Consider the following 24,573-nt stretch of genomic DNA (forward strand, 5'->3'; position numbering starts at 1 on the left):
GCTGCATGATGACACAACGCACACACGCCCTGGACTGTTCCATCACAGGGGGGAGCTTCGGTGGCCAGTGTGAGTGTCTCCAGCACCCCCACAGCCGTATCTGCAACCACTTACATCACGGCTCTCATCCACATTCATTCATTTGCTCCCCCCCCCCGCTCTCCCCTCCCCGATTTCAATGTAACGCTGAGATTCAGGGTTAGGGGGGGGGGGGGGAGACACCCCGAAATCTGACCAATGAGTGACAGTTTGCTTGCGCGTGCATTTGTTTTGGTCCGCTGTGTTCGTGTGAACACAAATGAACTAAGGGACAAGTGCAACATTGTATCATTATAGTCCCTGTGTCTCCCTGAACAAAGCAAACGAATTACAGGTGTGAAAAACGCCCAAGACACTTGTTAATGATGAAGACACTTGTTAATTAATGAATAGGCTTCACTTTAGATTGGCCCCCACGATAGCATCTGCAAATGATTTATAGATGTTTTATGAATGTCTTAACAAATCATTTGTTGAACATGAAAAATAAATAGAGTATAGTCGTTTTTTCATATCCATTTTTCAAAGCATCTACAAATGTGTTACTACACATTAAACAACATTATTTAATGATGAACAAATCAAGTACAAACAATGTTGATAATGAGTTATAAATAATGTAGAACTAATCTGTAAATGTTATACAAATATAGTTATAAATGATTTAATAATCATTTATGAATGTATATAAATGGTTTGTTCATGATTAGTTCATTATCCACTAATGCGTTATAAATACTTTGTAAATGGTATACAAATAGTTATAAATTATTTAATAATCATTTATGAATGTATATAAATGGTTTGTTCATGATTAGTTCATTATCTACAAATACCTTATACATGTATTATAACAGGGTGTTATTATAAAGTGCTACCAAAACTTTTTTTATTAACATGTTGTATATTAAATACTGATTTGGATATGACTCTTCAATACCAGTGCCCAGCAGTAGAGTGTGTCTCAGCCAGGATATGTATGTCATTATAAAAATGTCAACTGAAATGCATAAAATCTCACAACACCCATTTCTGGTTAATAACGCAAATTTGTATTTATACATATATTATTATTTTTTACAATGTTTCTGTACAGGTCAATAAAAAGATATTGAGCAGGTAAAACTTGCATATTTATTTGGCCATCCCAGACAGCCAGCCTAACTTAAATAACGATGGCGTGGCCACTTCTTCCTCCTGATTGGCTAACTGTCTGAACAGGTTGCCGGCACGGAAGCTGTCGTCACTGGCTAGTGTAGAGGTGGGAGGAGCCTGGTGGGAGGTAGGGTGAAGAGGAGGAGAGGAGAAGAGGGGATAAATATTTTTACATTAGTACCGGTCCTTTAATGCATCATGTGACCTAATGCTTTAATTTGGGGCGGTATCCCAACTTGAACTTCACAATAGACATCCATTTTGTTACACAGACCTTTCACTGACTTTAAAAGGATACACCAGGTTTTTCTATATGGATTCTATGTCATTCTTGCCGTGATATGCAGTATTTAAGTTTAAAAGATGAACTTTGTAGATCGACAGGTTAGCATGTTGTGTCCACAGAGGTGAGTTTGGAGCACCCACAAGGTGCAGCACGATTTAATATACACTGGAAGCCTATGGAAGTGATGAATCGGCACCAAATGGCTACCAAATATCTCAATAAGAGAAAAGCATATTGAACAACGGTATGAAATATAAAGTCATGTCAAATAGGGCTGTGTGATTAATTGAGTTTCAATTTCAATTACAATTTGACTTCCTGTGATCATGAAAACAAGATCATCTAAATAAAACGATTGTACTGCATGCCACATTGCTCTCAATTTGTCTAGCAATGTAAATGCAGCGCACCCTTCCTTCAGTGGTGAGAATGAAATGGAACATGCAGATTAGAGCTCACAGCGAGTGCGCTCACAAATAGGGAGCGAATCTCACATTTGGATTACTGGCCCAGTGTGGATTTATCTGTGAGCCGCCCAATGAATGTCTTAAACTGATGATACATAGGTAACATTTGTGAGTAACGACAATATGACCTTGGATTTGAATGGGAGAAGGGCTGGGCAATATGGAAGGAATTAATATCACTATAATCATAGGGAATTCTCTTTCCAATATTGATACATAGTACAATATGAATATATATATATATATAAATTTTTTTCACTTTTTCTCCTTATTTTTCTATTTTCTTCCCATCCCAATTTCGTATCGCCAATTCTCCCCTCCCCTGTCTTGAACGTTGCTAGACTATGCCTCCCACTGGTCGGCTGTAGTGAGGATAGAAGCCTTACATCACGTGTCCCCTCCGGTACATGAGGAGGCAGCCTGTCGCATCTTTTCACCAGACAGCGCGGACTCTCAGTGGCGAAGAGTAACGCGTGGGAGGCTCACGCTGCCCCCAATACTTCCCATCTCTGCTGTACAGGCGTCACCCAACCGACCTGTAGGAGTCGCTGTCCACAACGTCCAATCCCCACCCATCGACTTTCCACCCGCCACCTCTGCCAATTGAGATAGTATGACGACTGGCCCAAGCCACAGGCAACGCTGACTCGGGGAGTTGAGACCGGAGTCTCTTGCATTGGTGACGAGCGCAATCTCCGCTACGCCACCCAGCCGCCCCCAATATGAATATATGTTATGTGTGTATTCAAAATCACTTATATAATCCAGTGGATGTTCACAAGATTGAACCAAATTGTAACATGAGGTGTGATATCAAACCAAAAGGCTGTTTTCAAATGATATTCCTTCAGATATCTCATGTTGTGAGAAACAGAGTTCATATTGACTGAGTTGTGTGTCACAATAAAAAAAACATGATCCCATCAACATATCTTAACAGGGTGACTATTGCCCAACCCTGGGTGGGACATGGTAAATGAGACAAAACAAATCCAAATGGACAAGGAAGTGATCTGTAAATAACAACAGCATAATGACAGCAACACTGTGGGTCATAACTGTTGGCAATAATGTTCATCTGCATTTGTCCTTAAATGTGTCTTATGGATCATGGCCTTTACAGGAATAAAGCAGCACATGCTGATCCAGAGTCAGTTTACAACCACACAAGAGAGTAAAGCAGATTATTTAGCCTTCAGCAACTACAAAAGCAATTCAAAACCCAAAGCATCAATATTTCAGGTAAGTGCTCAATCACTGTGCAAATCCAGGACATAAGACTATTTGCAATACCACACAGAGAAACACACACATAGAAAAACACACACACACACATGCAAACACATCACTGCAGCAACAGCCTAATGAGGAACTTGCCTGTGTCGCCCACATTCAAAACGGCTGGGAATGCAGAGGGTGTAACAAACAATGTTTACTCATGGTGGAACAAATGAATGACATGCAACAAACGACAGGGAAATTAATGCAGCATACTAATACATACACTATTAAAGAATAATAATAATACCCTACACAGGAAATCAGATATACTAATCTGTATGGTGAGAGCGCCACTCAACAAGATGGGGACCGACTCCCAACACTGTCCTGTTTCACTCACCACCATTGGCCGCGTGCTGTCGGCGCCCCTTGTGGCCAACTTGGCTGTGCGCGAGTTGGACATGCTGAGTGGAAGCAACCCAAACCTGGGGAAGAAAGCCAAGAGTCGAAATTGATAATACCCACTGTTTTAAGGCATCCGGAGTATACTAGCGTAGAAGTTTCGGAAGTTTTGGAACACCGGATATATGACGCCAAATGTTGATGATGCAATTGCATTATGTGTTGATATTTGTGTTTTGGAAATGTTTGTGTTGTATTACTACAGTTCAGTAAGTAAGAGAAAGAATATGCTTTCAAACACAGCCAGCAAGTCACTATCTTTCTTTCTTTCTATCTATCCATCTATCCATCTGTGTTTTTCCGCTGCCATTATAAGACTTAAATGCAGCTCCTAAGAGTTTTCAAGCTAAAGAGAATATACCTAAAAATAAATTGCCCATCGGTCAGTGGATAAGCAGCCTCCTAGGCGGTAGACAGCTTATGCATCTACCTGTACAGTGCCTCAGCAAATCAACCAGTACCACAAGTAGATGAAATCGAAAGAAATAATTCAGATCCTGAACAAGTGAGTGAGGATACAGGGATAGCCAGTGAAACATCCTGCCTTGCAAACTCCAAACTCAATGGCTAAAATACAACAAGACAATTAAGTAGTCTGGTGCAGCCATGTGTTGGAGCTGAGGGACTGTTCCCCTGGTTACAGGCTTTCAGAGGCAGGACAGAAGAAATACAGCGAGTAAGTGCGGGTTAGGCATGTGAAGAAAGTTCTATGTTTTTCAATGTGTATATAATGTATATCGGTGGGTGACAGCATCTACTCAGACGGATCTATAGATCTTAAAAGTAGCCGGCAGCCAGTTCTGTGTCTCCAAGGTAGCAAGCAGGGTGTGTGGCTCCGAGGTCGTTCAGCAGCTTGTTAACATAAACACTGATAAGGACTGAGAGCAGGCAGGATTGGTCAGAGAGAACTATGGAGAGTTTGACATCGATAGAACCATGCTAAAGGTGAAGATCAGTTGACATGGCAGCACATCACATAGTAACGAGGAAAGGGGGCGGGCCCCCATTGCTAGGGAGAAGACGTTATGATGCGAGTTCCTTCCGGGGTAAATTAGAGAGATACGAAGCACAGAAGAGTGGACGCGTTGATCAGAGACTTTCATCCTTCCCCACCCTCGCTGGGTGGGGGAGGGGAAATAGTGACACATCATCACTAGCTTCGGCTAACAGGAAAAGGTGGTTGGCTACGACGAGAGAGAGAGAACCATTGGATTAAAGAGAATTAAGACTGAACACGGACAATACAGAATGGGTTACATCCAATGTTCCCTCTAATTCTTTTTCGGTCTGAGCAAACACTCAAACCTCCTGAGCAGACATCAGCAACTACTGAGCAACATACACCACCTGCCGATTAACCGGTTAGTTGATAAGCGGCGGTTTGTAAAAAATCTGAGAATCTTAATTTCCCTCAATGTCTAACATAAAAATATATACATTTTGCTGATACACCAAGAAATAATACAAAAAGGCATATTATATTCCTTAATCAAATATTTATTTGACCATTGATTGGCGATACAGAGCAAAGTCCTTACTTTGGCGGCAGCGGTGTGAGTCGCGTCACTAACTTTTGTCTTTTTAGGAGGCTGACTCGTCATTATTTTATTAAGTGAATTATCATGCGACTTTTTTTTAAAGAGGACACTGCCTTCAGCCTCAAGATACTTAATGATACTCAAAGTTTACTCAAAGATGCCTTATCATTATAATATATTTAAAGTATGCCTTCTCTGTATGGATATAAAATTATTGTTTATATTATTTTATATAACAAAATAATATCTCTCTATAACCAAAGTTACTCAACATGCTGTATTATGCCTAACGTAATCTATCTGACAAATCAAGAAAATAACTAAATCAACCTATGACAAAATAATATATATTTTCAAGTCTTACTGGACAAAATAAACAACAAGAAAAATATGAAGTAATGTTCTAAATAATACCTCTTCTGTATTAGAAAATCCAGCTTAAAAAATATATCTTTGTATCTTTTCAATGTAATGTAAATTATAAAACAGTAACCTCACAAAGATACTAAGTGCACTATGCAGTTTCAGATTTGTTGCAATTAGTGTACTAAACTAATTTATTACACACATAATCCTTAGAATGATTGTATCATATCATTTCTGTGTCCATGTGAGCTTTGAGATCGCCAGCACCTTTATTAGACACAGAAACATATGGTCAAGCTTTGCACGTGTTGCACTCCGCTTCCAATTAGTCTCGACCGGGACGATAAATTGGTAATTTTCTCTGCAGTTAATCTGTAATGTACATTTTCGCGTTTGCATTGTGAGGACTGAGGAGCCAGCGATGCTGGTCGGATCTGTCCGCTTCCTGCTCTGTTATGTGTGTCTGTGTGAGCGTGCAGTAGCGCCGCCCACAAGGCACTGAAAGCGAGGCTTCTCTTGGTAACGTCACACGCAACAGGTTACCGTAGTATTCGGTGCAACGCGCCAGTCAATTTAACTACATGCATATTTTACACAAACGCTTCTGTGCGCGACAGATTTCAGATGTGCGCGGGAGCGTTTTGCCATGTGCGCGCTCGCACGGGCGCACCTTAGGGGGAACATTGGTTACATCTGATTATGAGGCTATGTTTATGAAAATAAACATGAGGGTCTAAGGAAAGAGATCACATTGCAGTGTCGTTTCTTATGACTAACGGATGTACTAACAGGGGTTTATACAAACACAACGCAGGACAGAAACATCTAACACATGTAACTACGGTTATACGATCGACCAAGAGATGTAATTCAAGTTTAAAGCTGCACTATGTCGTTTTGGGAAAGAAGTTTGAACCTCAAGATAGTGCGATATATTATTAGAACCTCGAAATGATCGCTGGTGCCACATTTCTGGAAAGCTGTACATCGTTTCTCTGTGACCCATCTGCACTTGGAGTAGGGGTGGGCGCCGTATAATCCATGCCAAGTTAGAGATTTGACCAGTAGAAGGCTACTTTCAGGTTTTTTCACATTTTCAAATGTAACACACAAAGCTAGCAAACTGCCATTAAAATATAATAAACTAGTTTGTGGAAAAAGACATGTCAAAAAGTTGGTCCATTATTGGCCACTAAAAAAAACCAAGTAGTGCAATGTAAACCTCGACAAACATGCTTTCTTTTTTTGATCCACTTTTTCTCCTAATTTTTCTATTTTTCTCCCATCCCAATTTCGTATTTTGCCAATTCTCCCTTCCCCTGTCTTGAACGTTGCTAGACTATGCCCCCCACTGGTCGGTTGTAGTGAGGATAGAAGCCTTGCATCACGTGTCCCCTCCGGTACACAAGGAGGCAGCCTGTCGCATCTTTTCACCAGACAGTGCGGACTCTCAGTGGCGAGGAGTAACGCGTGGGAGGCTCACGCTGCCTCCGATACTTCCTGTCTCTGCTGTGCAGGCGTCACCCAACCGACCTGTAGGAGTCGCTGTCCACAACGTCCAATCCCCACCCATCGACTTCCACCCGCTGACTCTGCCAAATGAGCCAGTACGATGGCCGGCCCAAGTCGAAGGCAACTGAGACTGGGATTCGATACCGGAGTCTCTTGCATTGGTGACGAGCGCAATCTCCACTACGCCACCCAGCCGCCTGACAAACATGCTTTCTGAAAAAGCACCTAAGGCCTGCAAAATGCCTGGGAAAACCCCTGTTAGATTATATCCATCTATCCCAATGGGTTTGCATGGCCAATTTCACAACAGGATTTACTAAAGAGAACTACAAGTGGCATGGTGTAGAACTACAACTCCCTGCTCACCTGATCTGGCTGCTGGCCAGGGGCAGGATGTTGTAGGGCTCCTGGGAGCTCACGCTGCTGCCCCGCGAGACAAGCTGCTTCTCTGTTCCCGTAAGGAGCCCCAGGAGTACCTGCCCCCCCCCCCCCCACACACACACACACACACACACACACACACACAAATAATGTTGGGACAATGTAACACTATTATGTAATGTTATTTCATAAAAAACAAATAAGGAACTGTTAAGAACATTTTATTATCCCCTCAAAAAAGATCTGATGGTGAACAAAAAATCTCGAGAGGGAATGTTTCTATGTTAATAGTCCATGGGCCAGACCAGATATCGGTGCCACTCATGGTGACTAAACTTACATATAATTTTTTCAAAGATCTATGTCTATAGATGATATTTTGGTATGATAGCCGTTCCAGAGTGGTAGCTTTATAATAATTATCGAGACATGAAGTATACCCAGTATACCCCCTCAGGAAATAGCATTTCAGATGCTGGCGCATATCCCGTTTAGACTCACGTAGAGGACATCTGTCAATGTTTCACAATATTGTGTTTGGTATCATTTTAAAGGGGACTATGTCATCTTTCATTCAAGCTAAGATGTGAATCTTTCTGACCAATATATATCACTGGAGCTCTTTGAACAGTCAACAACACACATTTCTACACGATTTTCGCCTAAATGATATACCATATTTTAGCCTTGTGTCATCTAGGAGCAACATAGACACAAATTACAATATCTACAACACTCTCAGGACCATAAGGATTCAGGAAATGTATAATATGCCTATACTATTTCATTGTTACAGGTCATTGTGGGGCAGCGTGGCTCAGGGGTAGAGCGGGGCATCCAATGATCGAAGGGTTGGTGGTTCGAATCCCGCTCAAGCCCATGTCCATCCCATTGCCGTTGTGTCCTTGGGCAAGACACTTAACCTACTTGCCTCGTATGAATGTGTATGCATGTGAATGAATGTTGGTGGTGGTCGGAGGGGCCGTAGGCGTTGATTATTCGCCACGCTTCCGTGAGTCTGCCTCAGGGCAGCTCTGGCTGCAATTGTAGCTTACCACCACCGGTATGACTGTGTATGAACGAATAATGGACTCTGTGAACCGCTCTGAGTCAGAGAAGAGCGCTATATAAATCGAATCCATTATTATTATTATTGTGAGCCTTAAATTAGAAAAGCAGTATTAGGCTCCTATTAAACTATACAGAACAGCCACTATAGTCTAGATGGAAACATACAGTAGGTCCACCTGCATAGGGTGGATTTTTTTTAACCACCTGTTTTTTATTAATCCTTGAAGTGTCTATTTTAAGATTCTGACAGGTAACAGGTTGGAATAATGTCCCATGGGGTTTCTTTTTAACCTTTTATTACACCTATCCTGAACCAAAACCTGAAAAATAAGAAAAAGAAAACGGCATAACTTTTGAAGTTAACAACATATAGAGACAAATTAAAACATTTCCCCAAACAAATTTGACCCAAGGAATTCAGTACAATTGTAATTTTTAAGATTCAAACACATCTTGATTAGATTTCAGGACATAAAAAGCAAAAAACGCTGAAAAAAACATATCACATCTCTATTTTCCCTTTTTACTGAAATGTAGTGCATTGGACGAGATCGATTTAGGTTAATATTGGAAATAATATTGCAATAAAGATGGTCTCCATGCTGTTATGCCCTAAATATTATAGTTTTGCATAAACAATTATATAGAGACAAATTAACATATTTTCCCATGCGATTTTGATCAGTGATTTATTTATTGTTAAAGGAAAACTCCAACATTTTGGGAAATTAGCTTATTTAACATCTTCCCTGGAGTTAGACAAGAAGATGCATACCTTTTTTGTCTCTGTGCGTGCATTTAGCTTTGGGAACAGTCGCTCCGTTAGCGTAGCTTAGCTTCATCACTGGAAGTGGGGGAGGACAATAGCCTGACTTTCCCTTACAGTGTATACAGTCACCAAATACACTCCAAATACAACTCCAAAACGAGAGATGTACCTCTCATGTTGGGACATAATTGGACCCCTATTACTTAATATGATTTTATACTCAGTCAAGGAGGGGAACTTCCATAAGAACGACAATATTGCACTCATAACAGTCCTCCTTAAAAAAGACAAAGACCCCACCGAGTGCGGTAGTTATAGACCCTTAAGCCTCCTCGGAACCGATATTAAACTGTACTCTAAGGCAGTGGTTCCCAAAGTCGGGGTCGCGACCCAAAGGTGGGCCGCGAGCAGCCACGGGTGGGCCGCGAGATGATTTCCAAAAAAAAAAGAAAAAAGAAAAAAAAGAAAAAAATTGTCAGGCCACTGAACTTAGAAGCAGGCCAGGACAGTGTTTCTAGTTGTATTCTAAAATTCTATTCTATTGTATTCTAAAATGTGACTATATGGTTTTATATTAACTTAATAAATAAACAAAAACGAAAAATCTACTTATTTCAACGAACATTTCAAACTAAATAACAGATTATGCACATAAAAGACTGAAAACAACCGAAGCAATAGTATTTTAATGAGGCTATTATTATTATCATTATTATTTTGCAACAAGTTAGCCCTCTCATAAATAGCACATATAAATGAATAACTAACTTGAACTAACTTAATAGGATTGAAGTGATATTTGGCTTAAAAAATCGGTCGCCTGGCAAAAAAAAAAAAAAAAGCCTGACGATGTGCATTGGGCCGCGGCTCTCTGACGCCTTATTTTCTGGGTCCTGGCCTGAAAAGTTTGGGAACCCCTGCTCTAAGGTATTAGCCATCAGACTTCAAAAGCATATGACGTCTTTAGTTCATCCTGATCAGACTGGCTTCATAAGAGGCCGCTTGATCACTGATAACATAAGACGATTACTACACGTACTAGATGCCAGCAAGGACGACACCACACCTAAGGCGATGCTGTCCCTGGATGCAATGAAAGCTTTTGATAGGTTGGAATGGTCGTATCTATGGGCAGTATTAGAAAGGATGGGGTTAGGTAAAGGATTCATTGATATGATTAAAGTATTATACAAAGACCCATCGGCCATGATTACAACAGGTATAATCACCTCCGAAATCTTTCCGGTATCACGCTCTTCTAGACAGGGTTGCCCTCTTAGTCCCGGACTATTCGATTTATCATTAGAGCCTTTAGCACAATATATAAAGACAATCCCAATCCATAGAACCAATCGTAATCAAGGGCACACAACATAAAATTTGTTTATATGCGGACGACGTAATACTGTTCATGCAAAACCCCAACACCGCAATGCCTCATCTTCTCAAGTTGATTGATGATTTTGGCGATCTATCGGGATTTAAGATAAATTGGCCGAAGTCGGCTTCCCTTCCACTTAACGCCCCTGCAAAAAAATATATACTCCTTCCAGAAGAGATACCAATGGTTAAACACTTTAGATGTTTGGGAGTTGAAGTATTCCCTACCATAAGCCAAACGGTGAAGCACAATTACATAAAAATCCAAAATAAAATCAAATACGACTTTGACAGGTGGTCGAAACTTAAAAACTCAGTACAGGCACGGGTATCAATAGTTAAGATGGACGTCCTACCTAGAATCAACTTCATCAGCTCAATGCTACCCCCTCCAGATGGTTACAGGACAAAATTACACTCTTCCGCATACAAATTTATTTGGAATAACAAACCACCACGTATAAAAAGATCCACAGCACAGAGAAACAAAGCCGACGGAGGTATGGCATTTCCAGATTTTTTCCACTATTTTAAGGCGTACACTTTAAGACCACTGACAACCTGGTTTGATCCCCAAGCATCAGTATCCTGGAGAAATTTAGAAGTAAATATAGTAGCACCACATAGACTGCAGGACATAGTATATACCAAATTATCAATTAAGCAATGCAAACTGAAATTTGGCCCCATTATTACTCATGCGATCCGGATATGGCGTGAAACACAAAAAAAATATTCCAACCCACATAAATGGCATAATCATACTCCCTTATTCAATAACAATGCACTCCTGATTGGAAAACAACCTATAAGATTCCCTAGATGGGAAAAGCAAGGCATACACACATTAGGAGATGTTTTCAACAAACAGGGTTTTTGTAGTTATGAGGAAATACACAAAAATATTTATCTCACCAGTTCCACATATTATTTTTACGCACAGTTATTGTTATGTTTGAAGGCTCACGGTGTCCCATTAAGGATACCAATTGTACACCACAGATACCACAAATTCTTCTATGAAAGAGAGACATCGAGAGGTTTTGTATCAGATTTTTATCATCAATTACTAACGTCCTCGTATGAAATCCTCCACCTAGATTCAGTCTGGAGGAGGGATATACCAGACCTGGAAATAGATTTTGATTGGCAAGAAGCCTGGGCAAATGTTCGACTTGCATCACGGAACCCGGACCATCAACAAATCAATCTTAACTATATTCATAGGACATACTTGACTCCTATAAGACTGAACAGAATGGGTCTTAAACAAGACTCCAAATGCTCCTTATGTACAAATGGGGACGAGGGTACATTTATGCACATGTACTGGAACTGCCCACCAGTTAAGATATTCTGGAAAGAAGTGACCCAGCAATTATCAAATCTCCTAACTCTGAATATACCTGTACACCCCTCTGTATTACTGTTGAATGATGTTTTTGAGTGTGCAGTACCTATACAACTAAAGAGATTGGTTTTATCTGGTATCACAGTGGCTAAAAAGCTGATAGCATCACGATGGTTTCAACCGGAAAAAATGTGCCGGAAGGTCTGGATTCTTACATATCTCGATGTGATTTATCTAGAAATATCTACAGCAAGAATTTTGGGTCTCAGTGAATCCAAAATTACAATGTGGTTAAGTCAAGTCACAATGAAATGCGGGTGGTCTTGCCCGCAACGATGTGCAATACAGTGGTACAACATATAATAGAATCCAATACAAAAAACATTGTGCAATAACAGGTAACAGGCAACATGGTGTGACATCTCGGCATTTGTACATAGTTATTTACAGAGTATATAGGACATGCTAGGTAGCTTTGGTAGTGCAATACACTGTTACTGTTGCTAATACTAGTTTAAAGTGGCCTTTCCTTTTGGCAATATGTGTGGGTGTGTGCGGCATGAGTGTGTGCCCGCTCATGTTAAAGTGTCAAAGTGGCTGCTAGTGTGTGAGCGTGCACAGCGTGCGTGTCGTGTGTGTGCTCATGTGTGCTTATGTGTGGATAGTTCAGTGTTCTGTGGTACTCAGTGTTCATTGTTCAAGACTCTGATGGCCTGGGGGAAGAAGCTGAGCCTAAGCCTCTCTGTCCTAGTAGCTGGGGTTCGCAGGCGTCTGCCTGACCTCAGCAGCTGAAACAGGCTGTTATTGGGGTGGTGGGGGTCTTTCATTATTCTGCAGGCTCTGGATTTGCACCTCTTGTTGTATAGAACCTGCAGGGGAGGTAGTGCAATACCTGTGGTACGCTCGGCTGAGCGCACCACTCTCTGTAGGGCCTTCTTGTTCTGTGCCGTGCTGTTTCCATACCAGGCAGTGATGTTTCCGGTCAAGATGCTCTCCACAGCTCCTGAGTAGAAGGACTGGAGTATCTTCCCCGATACTCTGAACTTCCTTAACTGTCTCAGGTGGTAGAGGCGCTGTTTCGCCTTCTTTACTACTGTGTCTATGTGTGTTGACCATGTCAGATCCTCTGAGATGTGGACCCCCAGGTACTTAAAGCTGCTCACCCTGTCCAGGGTAGCCCCGTTAATCATCAGTGGTGTGTGTGTCTCCTGCTGTCCTCTCCTATAATCCACGATCAGCTCCTTGGATTTACCAATGTTCAGGAGCAGGCTGTTGTCCTGGCACCAGCGTTCCAGTACCTCAACCTCCTCCCGGCAGGCCTTCTCGTCGTTGTCCGAGATCAGCCCCACCACCACCGTGTCGTCTGCGAACTTCACTATGGAGTTGGAGCTGAACTTGGCCACACAATCGTGTGTGTAGAGTGAGTACAGCAGGGGGCTCAGAACACAGCCCTGGGGGGACCCGATGCTCAGGGTGATGGTGTTGGAGGTCTGACCCCCCACCCTGACCGCCTGGGGTCTTTCACTCAGAAAGTCCAGTACCCAGGCGCTCAGGGCGGAGCTCAGACCCAGCTCGATCAGCTTGTCCACCAGTCTGGTGGGGACTATGGTGTTGAACGCTGAGCTGTAGTCAATGAACAACAGTCTCACATAGCCCCCCTTCTGACGGTCAAGGTGAGAGAGGGTGCTGTGCAGTAGAAGTGGTGGAGAGAATAAAAGCTAGCATATAATTGTAGTGCCTGGTTAGGAGCGAATGATAATGATGGATTATCCAAGGGGGGGCCCGGGGGGGGGGAGCGAGCGAGAGCATATGTGACCCAGTCTGGTGATGTAGCCTACAAGTCGCCAGGTTTTTTTTTTTATATATAACTACAGTTCGAGAGTTGAAGAACATATTTAGTACAACAGCGAACAGATATAATAACTCTAATTGTAAGAATTCTGTGTTTAAAAAAGGCCATTTTGAAACACAGTTTGTGCTCTCCACAGAGGAGAGGTGGGGGCTGGGTTTATTTTTGCATCTGAATAGAGCTGCGTGTTGGGATTCAGATTCACTGAGCCAGGTAAAGGCATTCACACAGAGAGAGTCATTAACGTAAACGATGGACGCATTCAGGTGAGGGTAGTTGTCCACGCCCCCCCCCCCCCCCCCCAAACTAGCTGAAGTGTGAACATCTTTGAGAGGCGTTTTCTCCCCTTGAGTGTTTTAGACAACAGACAGAGTTACAAGATTTAAATGAATATATGATATTCAAAACATTCTCATATTTCAAAGTATGACACATCATTTGAAAGCTTACATTCAGTACTTGTACAATCTGGAAAATGAAAATGGAGATATGTAGTCACAAACCCTGGACTCGGTCACATATGTGTGTAGGGTATTAGATAGCAGGTATTAGGTGTATATCTTGTATAAGACATTTATTTAAATGGTGATTTCATTGGATGTGCACTGTTAATTAATGCTTGTATATCTAATTGTATGTTGTCATGTTTGTTATGTGTTTGTTAAAAAAAAAAAAAATGGCTTTGAAATATTATAGTGAAATATTTTGCACTGTTGTCGCATTTATCATGTTGAAATCATCCCACAGGTTCTTTTTACTACCGCATATTTAATTGAGACCCTTTATTTGTTTATTATTTCAATTTAGCTGGAAATACATTGCTACATCATTCAGTAACATTTGCAGAGCCTTATAACAAAAACATTATTACAGTCACCATTGTGACCAGTGGGATTAATCAACAAATGTTATTATTTATTTTTCTATTTCATTGAACATTGCACATGTTAAAAGCCATTTTTCTTACTCAAAATGTGAGTATTACCAAGTCAACTTGTGTTCTTAAAACAATGACAATAAACATAGTTTTATTAGGTTGAAATAATGTGGTTGTGTACTTATTTTTCTGTTAACTTATTATGGATTGAAAACTGAAAACCTTAATGCACAGTAATTGAACTCAATATTTTAAAGTTCTGGTAACTTATTATTATTTATTTTTTTACAGTGTAGTCTTGCGATCAATCAAAACTTATTTACACGATATACCTCACATTCACCCTCCATTCACATCCTGGTGTTCTCCATTAGGCCTGTAGGTGGAGCTATGACAGCATACGTACAGTACAAACACCGATGGTGTGTGATGTGTCCAAAAATGAATGGGCAAATGTGAGTGAAATGGTAGCACTGTATGCAGCTGTTTGTCTGCATTGCACCCCCCCCCCCCCAACTCAGATTTAGGGTTGATACAACCATCATAATAATATTGTTAATAATAACAATAATGATGTAATAATGTAAAAATTATCATTAAAAATACCTGATTATGAGAAAAAAAATTACGATGCATGGAATATTGTTGAGGCACACTAGTTACAACTATATTTCAAACAGGCACTCCATGTCAAAAAGGTTGCTGACCCCTGATATAGAGGATGGTCATGCTGACATGGTAGAGGATCATCAGTATATGGAGAGGTTGGTCATGCTGGTATAGGAGGATCATCAGTATATAGAGAGGTAGGTCATGCTGACATGGTATAGGAGGATCATCAGTATATAGAGGTTGGTCATGCTGACATGGTAGAGGAGGATCATCAGTATAGAGGTTGGCCATGCTGACATGTTCTGCTACAAAAGAGCAGAACAGCCAATATTCAAGAGGCCCAAAGCCTATGATCAAAGTATGGACTGGGAAAAACAATGGATGAGGAGGTGTTAGAACCTGTCTGGACGGTTGGACCCATCCTCTGTCCTTCTCTTGTTGAGGTACTGGCCCAGAAAGTGGAGTCAGAAGAGCAAGAAGCTCTTGATAAGGAGGCAGATTACGCAAAAAATAACATGGATGAGGAGGATGGAGAGTACGAGTGTGATGATGCGGAGGAATGGATGGAGATCGAAGAGATAGACTTTGACAATAGTTTGTGATGATGATGATTAGTAGTTTAGGGTACAAAATACAAATAGAAAAAATACTTGAATGTTGTGTCAACAAAGAAGATATCCAGTCCATATGAAAACATATAGTTTGAACCTTAACAATAAATAAATCACCGATCAAAATCGCATGGGAAAATGTGTTAATTTGTCTCTATATAAAATTGTTTATGCAAAACTATAATATTTAGGGCATAACAGCATGGAGACAATCTTTATTACAATATTATTTCCAATATTAACCTAAATCGATCTCGTCCAATGCACTACATTTCAGTAAAAAGGGAAAATAGAGATGTGATACGTTGCTTTTTCTGTCCTGAAATCTAATCAAGATGTGTTTGAATCTTAAAGATAACAATTGTACTGAATTTCTTGGGTCAAACTTGTTTGGGATTTTTATTTTTATTTGTCTCCATATGTTGTTAACTTCAAAAGTTATTCTGTTTTCTTTTTCTTATTTTTCAGGTTTTGGTTCAGGATGGGTGTAATAAAGGGTTAAAAAGAAACCCCATGGGACATTATTCCAACCTGTTACCTGTCAGAATCTTAAAATAGACACTTCAAGGATTAATAAAAAAACAGGTGGTGAAAAAAAATCCACCCTATGCAGGTGGACCTATGTTTCCATTCTAGACTATAGTGGCTGTTCTGTATAGTTTAATAGGAGCCGAATACTGCTCTTCTTATTTAAGGCTCACAATGACCTGTAACAATGAAATAGTATAGGCATATTATACATTTCCTGAATCCTTATGGTCCTGAGAGTGTTGTAGAATGATATTGTATTTTGTGTCTCTGTTGCTCCTAGATGACACAATGCTAACAGATAGTATATCATTTAGGCGAAAATCGTGTAAAAATGTGTGTTGTTGACTGTTCAAAGAGCTCCAGTGACCTCTATATTGGTCAGAAAGATTCACATCTTAGCTTGAATGAAATATGACATAGTCCCCTTCAAAATTATACCAAACACAATATTGTGAAACATTGACAGATGTCCTCTACGTGTGTCTAAACAGGATATGCGCCAGCATCTGAAATGCAATTTCCTGAGGGGGTGGGTATACTTCATGACTTGATAATTATGATAAAGCTACCACTCTGGAACGGCTATCATACCAAAATATCATCTACAGACAGATCTTTGAAAAAATTATATGCAAGTTTAGTCACCCTGAGTGGCACCGACAAGTGAAATTTTGGCCTCTGGCCCATGGACTATAATGACGAGGTCCTCTGTGAGAGAATGTTTCTATGTTAATGATGAGGTCCTCTGTGAGAGAATGTTTCTATGTTAATGATCGTACCGAGGTCCTCTGTGAGAGGCGGCTGAGGTTGGTGTTGAGAGGAGGCGTGAACACATCCAGGTCAAAGGGGTCAATGAAGCTCTCCAGCCAATCACAGGCCTGCTGGATCCTGATACACAAAGAGAGGAATAAGGGAGTGTGAGGAGTGAGAGAGAGAGAGAGAGAGAGAGAGAGAGAGAGAGAGAGAGAGAAGCAGGACTTCATTAGCAGTGTGTTCTTGTACTTCTAAGTAAATGTCCTCTCAAGGACAGGAATGTGCCTCCGCCAGTCAGTATACAGTAAGTACAGGTCATGTTCTACTTGCCCAAAGGTAACGTTCACTTGCCAGAAAATTTTTATTGTCTGTTATAAACAATAATGGGTAAAATTTAGGGACGCACCGAAATAACATGTCTTGGCTGAAACCAAAACAGAAAAAAGGGAAACACTTGGTCGAATACCAAAACGAATACAACTGTACTCTTATTTTTACCATTGAATAATTCAAATTAGCTTTTGATTTACAAAACGACAAGATGATGAAAAAACGTATTGAACATTGTCCTTTCCACAAGACATTATACCAAAAAAACACAATAAACTGAAAATAAATGTATAAATGAGTCACTGTCTGTGCTTGTGGATGTGGCAGACAAGTACCTGCATCTCTGCCAGCTCTGGAAAGCAGCCTTGATTGGTCCTATTGCGACTGTACTTGATCCGGACCACAGTATAAAGACCATTACTTTGATGTGGGGGGAAAAAGCAGCGTGCATGCAAAATTATCCAGGGTAAATTGGATTTGATGGAAATGCCAGTTGATGATGGAGACGGGGCAAGCAGCATAGAGGATACATTGCAGTAATGGTCTTTATACCGCGGATCAAGTACAGTCGCAATGCAGTACAGGGGTTCAGAGTCTGGAGCGCATCAGAACAACATTGTTTGAGCGGGCGGAGTACGGCAATGTTAGCTTCCGGATCTCTCAAATTAATGCAATGCTGTTGCCTCTGTTTATTTATGTTTATGTTTATTAGGATCCCATTAGTCATCATCGACGTGTCGGGAATTAACTGATCGACGTGTCGACTATTCTTCCTGGGGTCCTCACAGATATACACATACAAATATGAAACATTCAGTATAAATCAGTCATATATCACATACATAATCAATAAAAAATAAAACAGAAGGTCATAGGTGAATCCATTTCACCATACCTTTAAAACAAAAAACAAAGTAAACAGAAGACGTTTGGATAACATGGCTGCAGCTACACTCATGCATGACATATTGATTTCCTTCCAGATTATGGCTCCTTTAAGTTTCTTTTTGAAACTGTCATTGTTTTCTGTCCGTATGATATGTAATGGGATCCTATTCCAATATGTTATGGCTCTATACATTGCCGTTGCCTCTGTCCTGCCTCAGACAGTCTGCAACCAGGAGGACAGCATTATGCATGATCTGGATGTGAATTCTGTCTTTCCGTTTCATCTACTTGTGGTACTGGTTGATTTGCTGTAGCACTGTACAGGGGGAGTAGAGGCATATTTTTCCTGAAATAAGACGCTTCTGTAGCCTATACTGTTCCCAATGAGACAGAGGGGTAGAGAGAGAGAGAGAGAGGCACTAGAACCAAACACGTGCAGTTTAGCTGTGCAGCAGATTAAATTAAGAGACTGATACTGGGATGGACAATGTACATTTGTTGGGTAAGTTTTGAACACATTTTGAAAGTAGTGTTTTCGTCTGAAAATCACACCAGTGCAACCTAAAGAAAATGAATGGGCTAACTTAAGTAAAAAGGTGCAAAATGCGCCAATTATCTGCTGCTGGCATAGTCTGTTTCAGTGAAGCTAAGCCATAGGTCCTACTACTTGAGAGCGTTTAGCTTTTGATATGATGCTGGTCTGCTTATTGCTTGTGTGACACTTGGCAGTAGGTGAGAGAAAAGGGCTCTGCTCCGTAAATAATTTTTCCGGTTTGCACATATCGATTTTTAGGGGCAAATGCGAATTAAATACTTGCACTGTAGAGACCTAAATGTACCTTAATTTATTTTTATTTAACATACAGTCAAGTCCATAAATATTTGGACATCAACACACCACCACAATGGATTTTAAATGAAACAATCAAGATGTGCTTTAAGTGCAGAATTTCTGCTTTAATTTGAGGGTATTCGCATCCAAATCAGGTGAACAGTGTAGGAATTACAACAGTTTCTTCTTTTTTTTTAAGGGACCAAAAGTAATTGGACAAACTAACAATCAGAAATAAAATTGTCACTTTTAATACTTTGCAGTCAATGAAAGCATGAAGTCTGGAACCCATAGACATCACCAGACATTGGGTTTCGCTGTAATTCCTACACCGTTCACCTGATTTGAATGCGAATACCCGCAAATTAAAGCTGAAATTCTGTACTTAAAGCATATCTTGATTGTTTCATTTAAAATCCATTGTGGTGTACAGAGCCAAAATTATGAAAATTGTGTTGATGTTGAAATAATTATGGACATCACTGTATGTGTGTGCGTGCATGTATGTATGTATGTATGTATGTATGTATGTATGTATGTATGTATGTATGTATGTATGTATGTATGTATGTATGTATGTATGTATGTATGTGTGTGCATGTGTGTGTGTATATGTATGTACGCGCGTGTGTGTGTGTGTGTGTATACTGTATGTATGTATGTATGTGAGTGTGTGTGTATGTGTGCATGTGTGTATGCGTGCATGTGTGTGTATATATGTATGTACTGTATGTGTGCGTGTGTGTATATGTATGTACTGTATGTATTAGGGGTTTAACAATGCATCGATCCTAAGGTCGAATTCCATCGAATCGTGGTCAAATTAATATTGAATCGTTGCCTGAAGAATCGTAATTGAATCGAAGTGGGGTCAAATATTTACACCCCTATTATTGACCTATAGTCCATTCATGCTGAGTAAATCAGTTCCCCCAGCCACATTTGTGTATTCAACATTTTTGAGGGAATTAACTGATCGAAGATTAATCAAATCAAATCGTGGTCAAATGAAGAGATTTCATGATGCATTGAAAATCGTAATTTAATCGAATCATTGTGGGGTTGAATCATTACACCCCTAGTATGTATGTATGTGAGTGTGTGTGTGGTACCTGGGGTCTTGCTGGGAGCGGGAGCTCCTCCCCTCCTCCTGTTTGGTTCCCAGTGTAGTGCTGAGGAAACGCAAGTCAAACAACAGCTGCAGTGCTCTGTTCTGAGTCATAGGAAACACACACTCCTAGAGAGAGAGAGAGATAGAGAGAGATATATGGAGATCTAACAATGCAAAAAAAACAAGAACTCACTTTGCTTTGATTTCTGATAAGTTACAGATGTGTATACAATGATAGCTTTTCCTCCAAAATGCGCAAGAATCGATGCACAAAACTGGCTGAGCTGGAAACGCTTTACTCAACGTTATTTAATTCTTTAAAATACAACAACTCGACTAGAAAATCAAGTTAAGGTACTAAAAAAAGAGATCAATGCCATATACAGACAACAATCGGAAATACAAATACGTAGCACAAGACAACAGCAGTACTCCCAAGGTTCTAAACCTAGTCACCTATTAGCCATGCGATTAAGAATGAATGCAAAATTTGCAGATATAACTACCATTAGAGCACAACAAGTACTTGAAACAGACCCTGAAAAAATAAATGATACATTCAAAGAATTCTACTCCGACTTATATAAATCAGAAACGACCTTCGATCAAAACAAAATGGACACATATCTTAATCAAATTATTCTCCCTAAACTTTCAGAGGATGACGCTAAACAGTTAGAAACACTGATCACACTAGATGAACTTAGGGAGGCCATATCTGAAATGCAAAGTGGTAGGGCTCCTGGAAGAGACGGTATCCCACCAGAAATGTACCTCTCTTGTTGGGACATAATTGGACCCTTATTACTAAATATGATTTTATACTCATGTGACGTACGTGGGTTGGTCATTATCATTATTACTGTATTTGGAAGACCATGTGAACATTAGATTAGTATCGTTTGTGTGTGTGTGTGTGTGTGAACATGAGAGCTAATGATATCTCTTCTTCTCTTCCTGTCAGGTGCTGCCCGTCCCTATACTGAAGGGTGCTGATTGCTTAATGAACTACAGCTGATGGCAGTCACATCAGGAAGGGGCGGGTGCACAAGTAGCTGTCGGGATTCCTGTTGTGTGTCATGTTCCAGTGACCTCAGTGTATGAGGTTGCCTTTGTTTGCCACTGCGTGGATATAGATATATGTGTGTATGTTCATATAATATGGATATGCAGTTAGCCCTAGTCCATAGACCTGAGGGACTGATGATGGTGCCAGCCTGTTTCTGCACCTTGTGTATGGAACCGTGTGCTCTCTGATGTTCACACGGCCACATAGTACGGTAGCCTCAAGGTTTGTCTATCTGGGTTGAGTTGCCTTATATGTATGTCTTGTATGTCCTCCCCTACCTTTTCCCCTGTGCACCATGGAGGAGGTTTAAACTCCTACCTCCATTCAATATATAATTTACGATTTGTAAAACGTCTTGTGTTGTGTCTTTTTTTCACCTACACCTGGGACCTGGATTTTGAACATATGTACTGAGAGGGGCTGCTTTTGCTCATGTGCCGCCCTCCAGTTGTTATTATCAGACCTTCGTACATGACAACTCAGTTAAGGAGGGGAACTTCCATAAGAATGACAATATTGCACTCATAACAGTCCTCCTTAAAAAAGACAAAGACCCCACCGAGTGCGGTAGTTATAGACCTTTAAGCCTCCTCGGAACCGATATCAAACTGTACTCTAAGGCAGGGGTTCTCAACCTTTCTGCTGCCAAGGCACCCCTGTGTTCAATAAAATATTCCAGGGCACCCCTACATACGATAAAGACTTTCCCGGTCCTGTCTTTTTTGCTACAATGATGATACAATGACTCTTTATTTGCCGTGCTGTCGTTGAGATGTTTTGTTGTTTGTTTGTCTTTGTTGCTTGTTGGTGAATCTGCAAATATGAATTGCCCCACGCGGGATCAATAAAGTTGTCTGAATCTGATGACAAAAGTGCTTGCTTTCAAAATAATGTTTATTTAAGAAAAAAATGAAAATCGTGTATTTTTTTTAAAATACAGAAAAGGATCACAAAGTTACCATTTCTCAAATATAAATAAATACAGAAAATAAGCACTTGTTCACTCAGTGGACATTTCTAGCTCAATGCGAGGTCCGCTGCTGCTGGCTAATAATACGGTCAATACGTGGGGAGATCTTTGACAAGGCAACACATGTCATCCTCAAGGCTCAACTTGGCCCTATATTTTGTTTTCAGAGCTGTCATGGATGAAAAGCCAGCTTCACACAGATATGTGGGGCTGAATGGTATCAACACCTTAACTGCAGCATCATGAGATACTTGGTACTCAGCACCACACTCTGAAACTAGCTCTCCAGGTGGTATCAGATGAGATTTCAATGAGTTCTTCCAAGAGTTTGGATGGAGATGTGTCAGGAAGCTTTGTCTCAATGTTGTCTGTAAAGTTTTTTTTTATCCAGAGTAACTTGGTGATCCTTTTCTGTGTTTTATTAAATAATGATTTTCAGATTTTTGGAAATGGTCAAACTTATCCAAATATGGTATTTTCATAGAAAACAGTGCAGCTGCAACAGATAGCACTTTAGGGATAATTTTCTGTAATCCAAAAAGAATTTGGATTCACTATAAAGTGCCTGTTCACTATAAAGTGCCACGTTTTGATATATTGAGCTTTAAACTTTAAGTAAATTTTTTGGAACACGCAACCTAAAACACCTTCCTCTCCCAAACCGTTCCTGCAATTGTTTTATGTTGCATGATGATACATGGATACATTTATTATGTATTGTATTTTTTATGTTTAAATATCAACATAATCTGTCTGTCCACCCTCAGTACATTTACTATCAATATAATATAGTAGTCTGACTTCATCATCTTTTCAAACGCACACACATAGAGGGAGAATGCCCCCCCCCCCCTCCTTCCCAGTCCTCCTTCCAACTAAGTCCCCACCCTGCTGTTCTCTGTCGCTCTGAACAGGGCTTTTAGCTTGTTGTTAGCTTATGCTAACGGGACATTCATTCCGGTCTTAAACACAACGTGGTCATAAAGGAATGGCAAGGATTGCAAAGCATGTTATATGCATTTGACCCGTTGCGGAATAAAACAGCAGGGATTTGTTTTGGGTCGCAAAAACACTACCCTTGCTGTGTTTCAATGTCCGCGTTCCAGATCCAGACGCTACTACTGCTGAGCTGAGAGACGCTACTGCTCACTGCTCAGCCTGCTGTGTGGAGATGCATCCTATTGGCTGTGTGCTGGAGCGGATATGAGTCACGACACCACGGATTTTCAAATGATCATAATCATAATGACCTGAATATTGCTAGCTTTCGGAGCCTAGTTATTATAGCTGGAGCTGCGCGTGGGCATAAATGAGACCCGCTATAGGATTTTCAAAATAAGACTGTTGTCATTCTATATTTTTAAAGAACATTGCCAGGCATCTCGCGGCACCCCTGTGTGCCGGGGAACCCCTGTTGAGAACCGCTGCTCTAAGGTATTAGCCATCAGACTACAAAAGCATATGACATCTTTAATTCACCCGGACCAAACTGGCTTCATAAGAGGTCGCTTGATCACCAATAACATAAGACGATTACTACACGTACTAGATGCCAACAAGGAAGACAACACACCTAAGGCGATACTGTCCCTGGATGCAATGAAAGCTTTTGACAGGTTGGAATGGTCGTATCTATGGGCAGTATTAGAAAGGATGGGGTTAGGAAAAGGATTCATTGATATGATTAAAGTATTATACAAAGACCCATCGGCCATGATTACAACAGGTACAATCATCTCCAAAATCTTTCCGGTATCACGCTCAGCCAGACAGGGCTCTTAGTCCCGGACTATTCGATCTATCATTAGAGCCTTTAGCACAATATATAAGACAATCCCAATCCATAGAACCAATCATAATCAAGGGCACACAACACAAAATTTGTTTATATGCGGACGGCGTAATACTGTTCATGCAAAACCCCAACACAGCATTGCCTCATCTTCTCAAGCTGATTGAGGACTTTGGAGATCTATCGGGATTTAGGATAAATTGGCCGAAGTCGGCCTTCCTCCCACTTAACGCCTCTGCAAAAAGAAATATAACCCTCCCAAAAGAGATACAGATGGTAAAACAATTTAGATGTTTGGGAGTTGAGATATTCCCCACCATAAGCCAAACGGTGAAGCACAATTACATAAA

At 40.6% G+C, this 24,573-nt stretch overlaps 1 protein-coding gene across 1 annotated transcript in view; it reads right to left on the reverse strand.

Annotated features, from left to right (window-relative positions):
* Nucleotides 1-1,077: 1,077 nt before the first annotated feature.
* The window catches only part of cog1 (component of oligomeric golgi complex 1), a 66,848-nt gene continuing 43,352 nt past the window's right edge, over nucleotides 1,078-24,573 (reverse strand). The window contains exons 11-15 of the mRNA XM_084329627.1: nucleotides 20,394-20,518; nucleotides 17,258-17,366; nucleotides 7,413-7,522; nucleotides 3,569-3,653; nucleotides 1,078-1,311 (exon numbers count right to left, since the gene is read on the reverse strand). Coding sequence (XP_084185753.1) covers nucleotides 1,174-1,311; nucleotides 3,569-3,653; nucleotides 7,413-7,522; nucleotides 17,258-17,366; nucleotides 20,394-20,518 — 567 coding nt within the window. The 3' untranslated portion in view covers nucleotides 1,078-1,173. The remainder of the gene's footprint in view (nucleotides 1,312-3,568; nucleotides 3,654-7,412; nucleotides 7,523-17,257; nucleotides 17,367-20,393; nucleotides 20,519-24,573) is intronic.

The sequence above is a fragment of the Notolepis coatsorum genome (assembly GCF_963971535.1).
Source record: "Notolepis coatsorum genome assembly, chromosome: 14".
NCBI classification, from domain to species: domain Eukaryota; kingdom Metazoa; phylum Chordata; class Actinopteri; order Aulopiformes; family Paralepididae; genus Notolepis; species Notolepis coatsorum.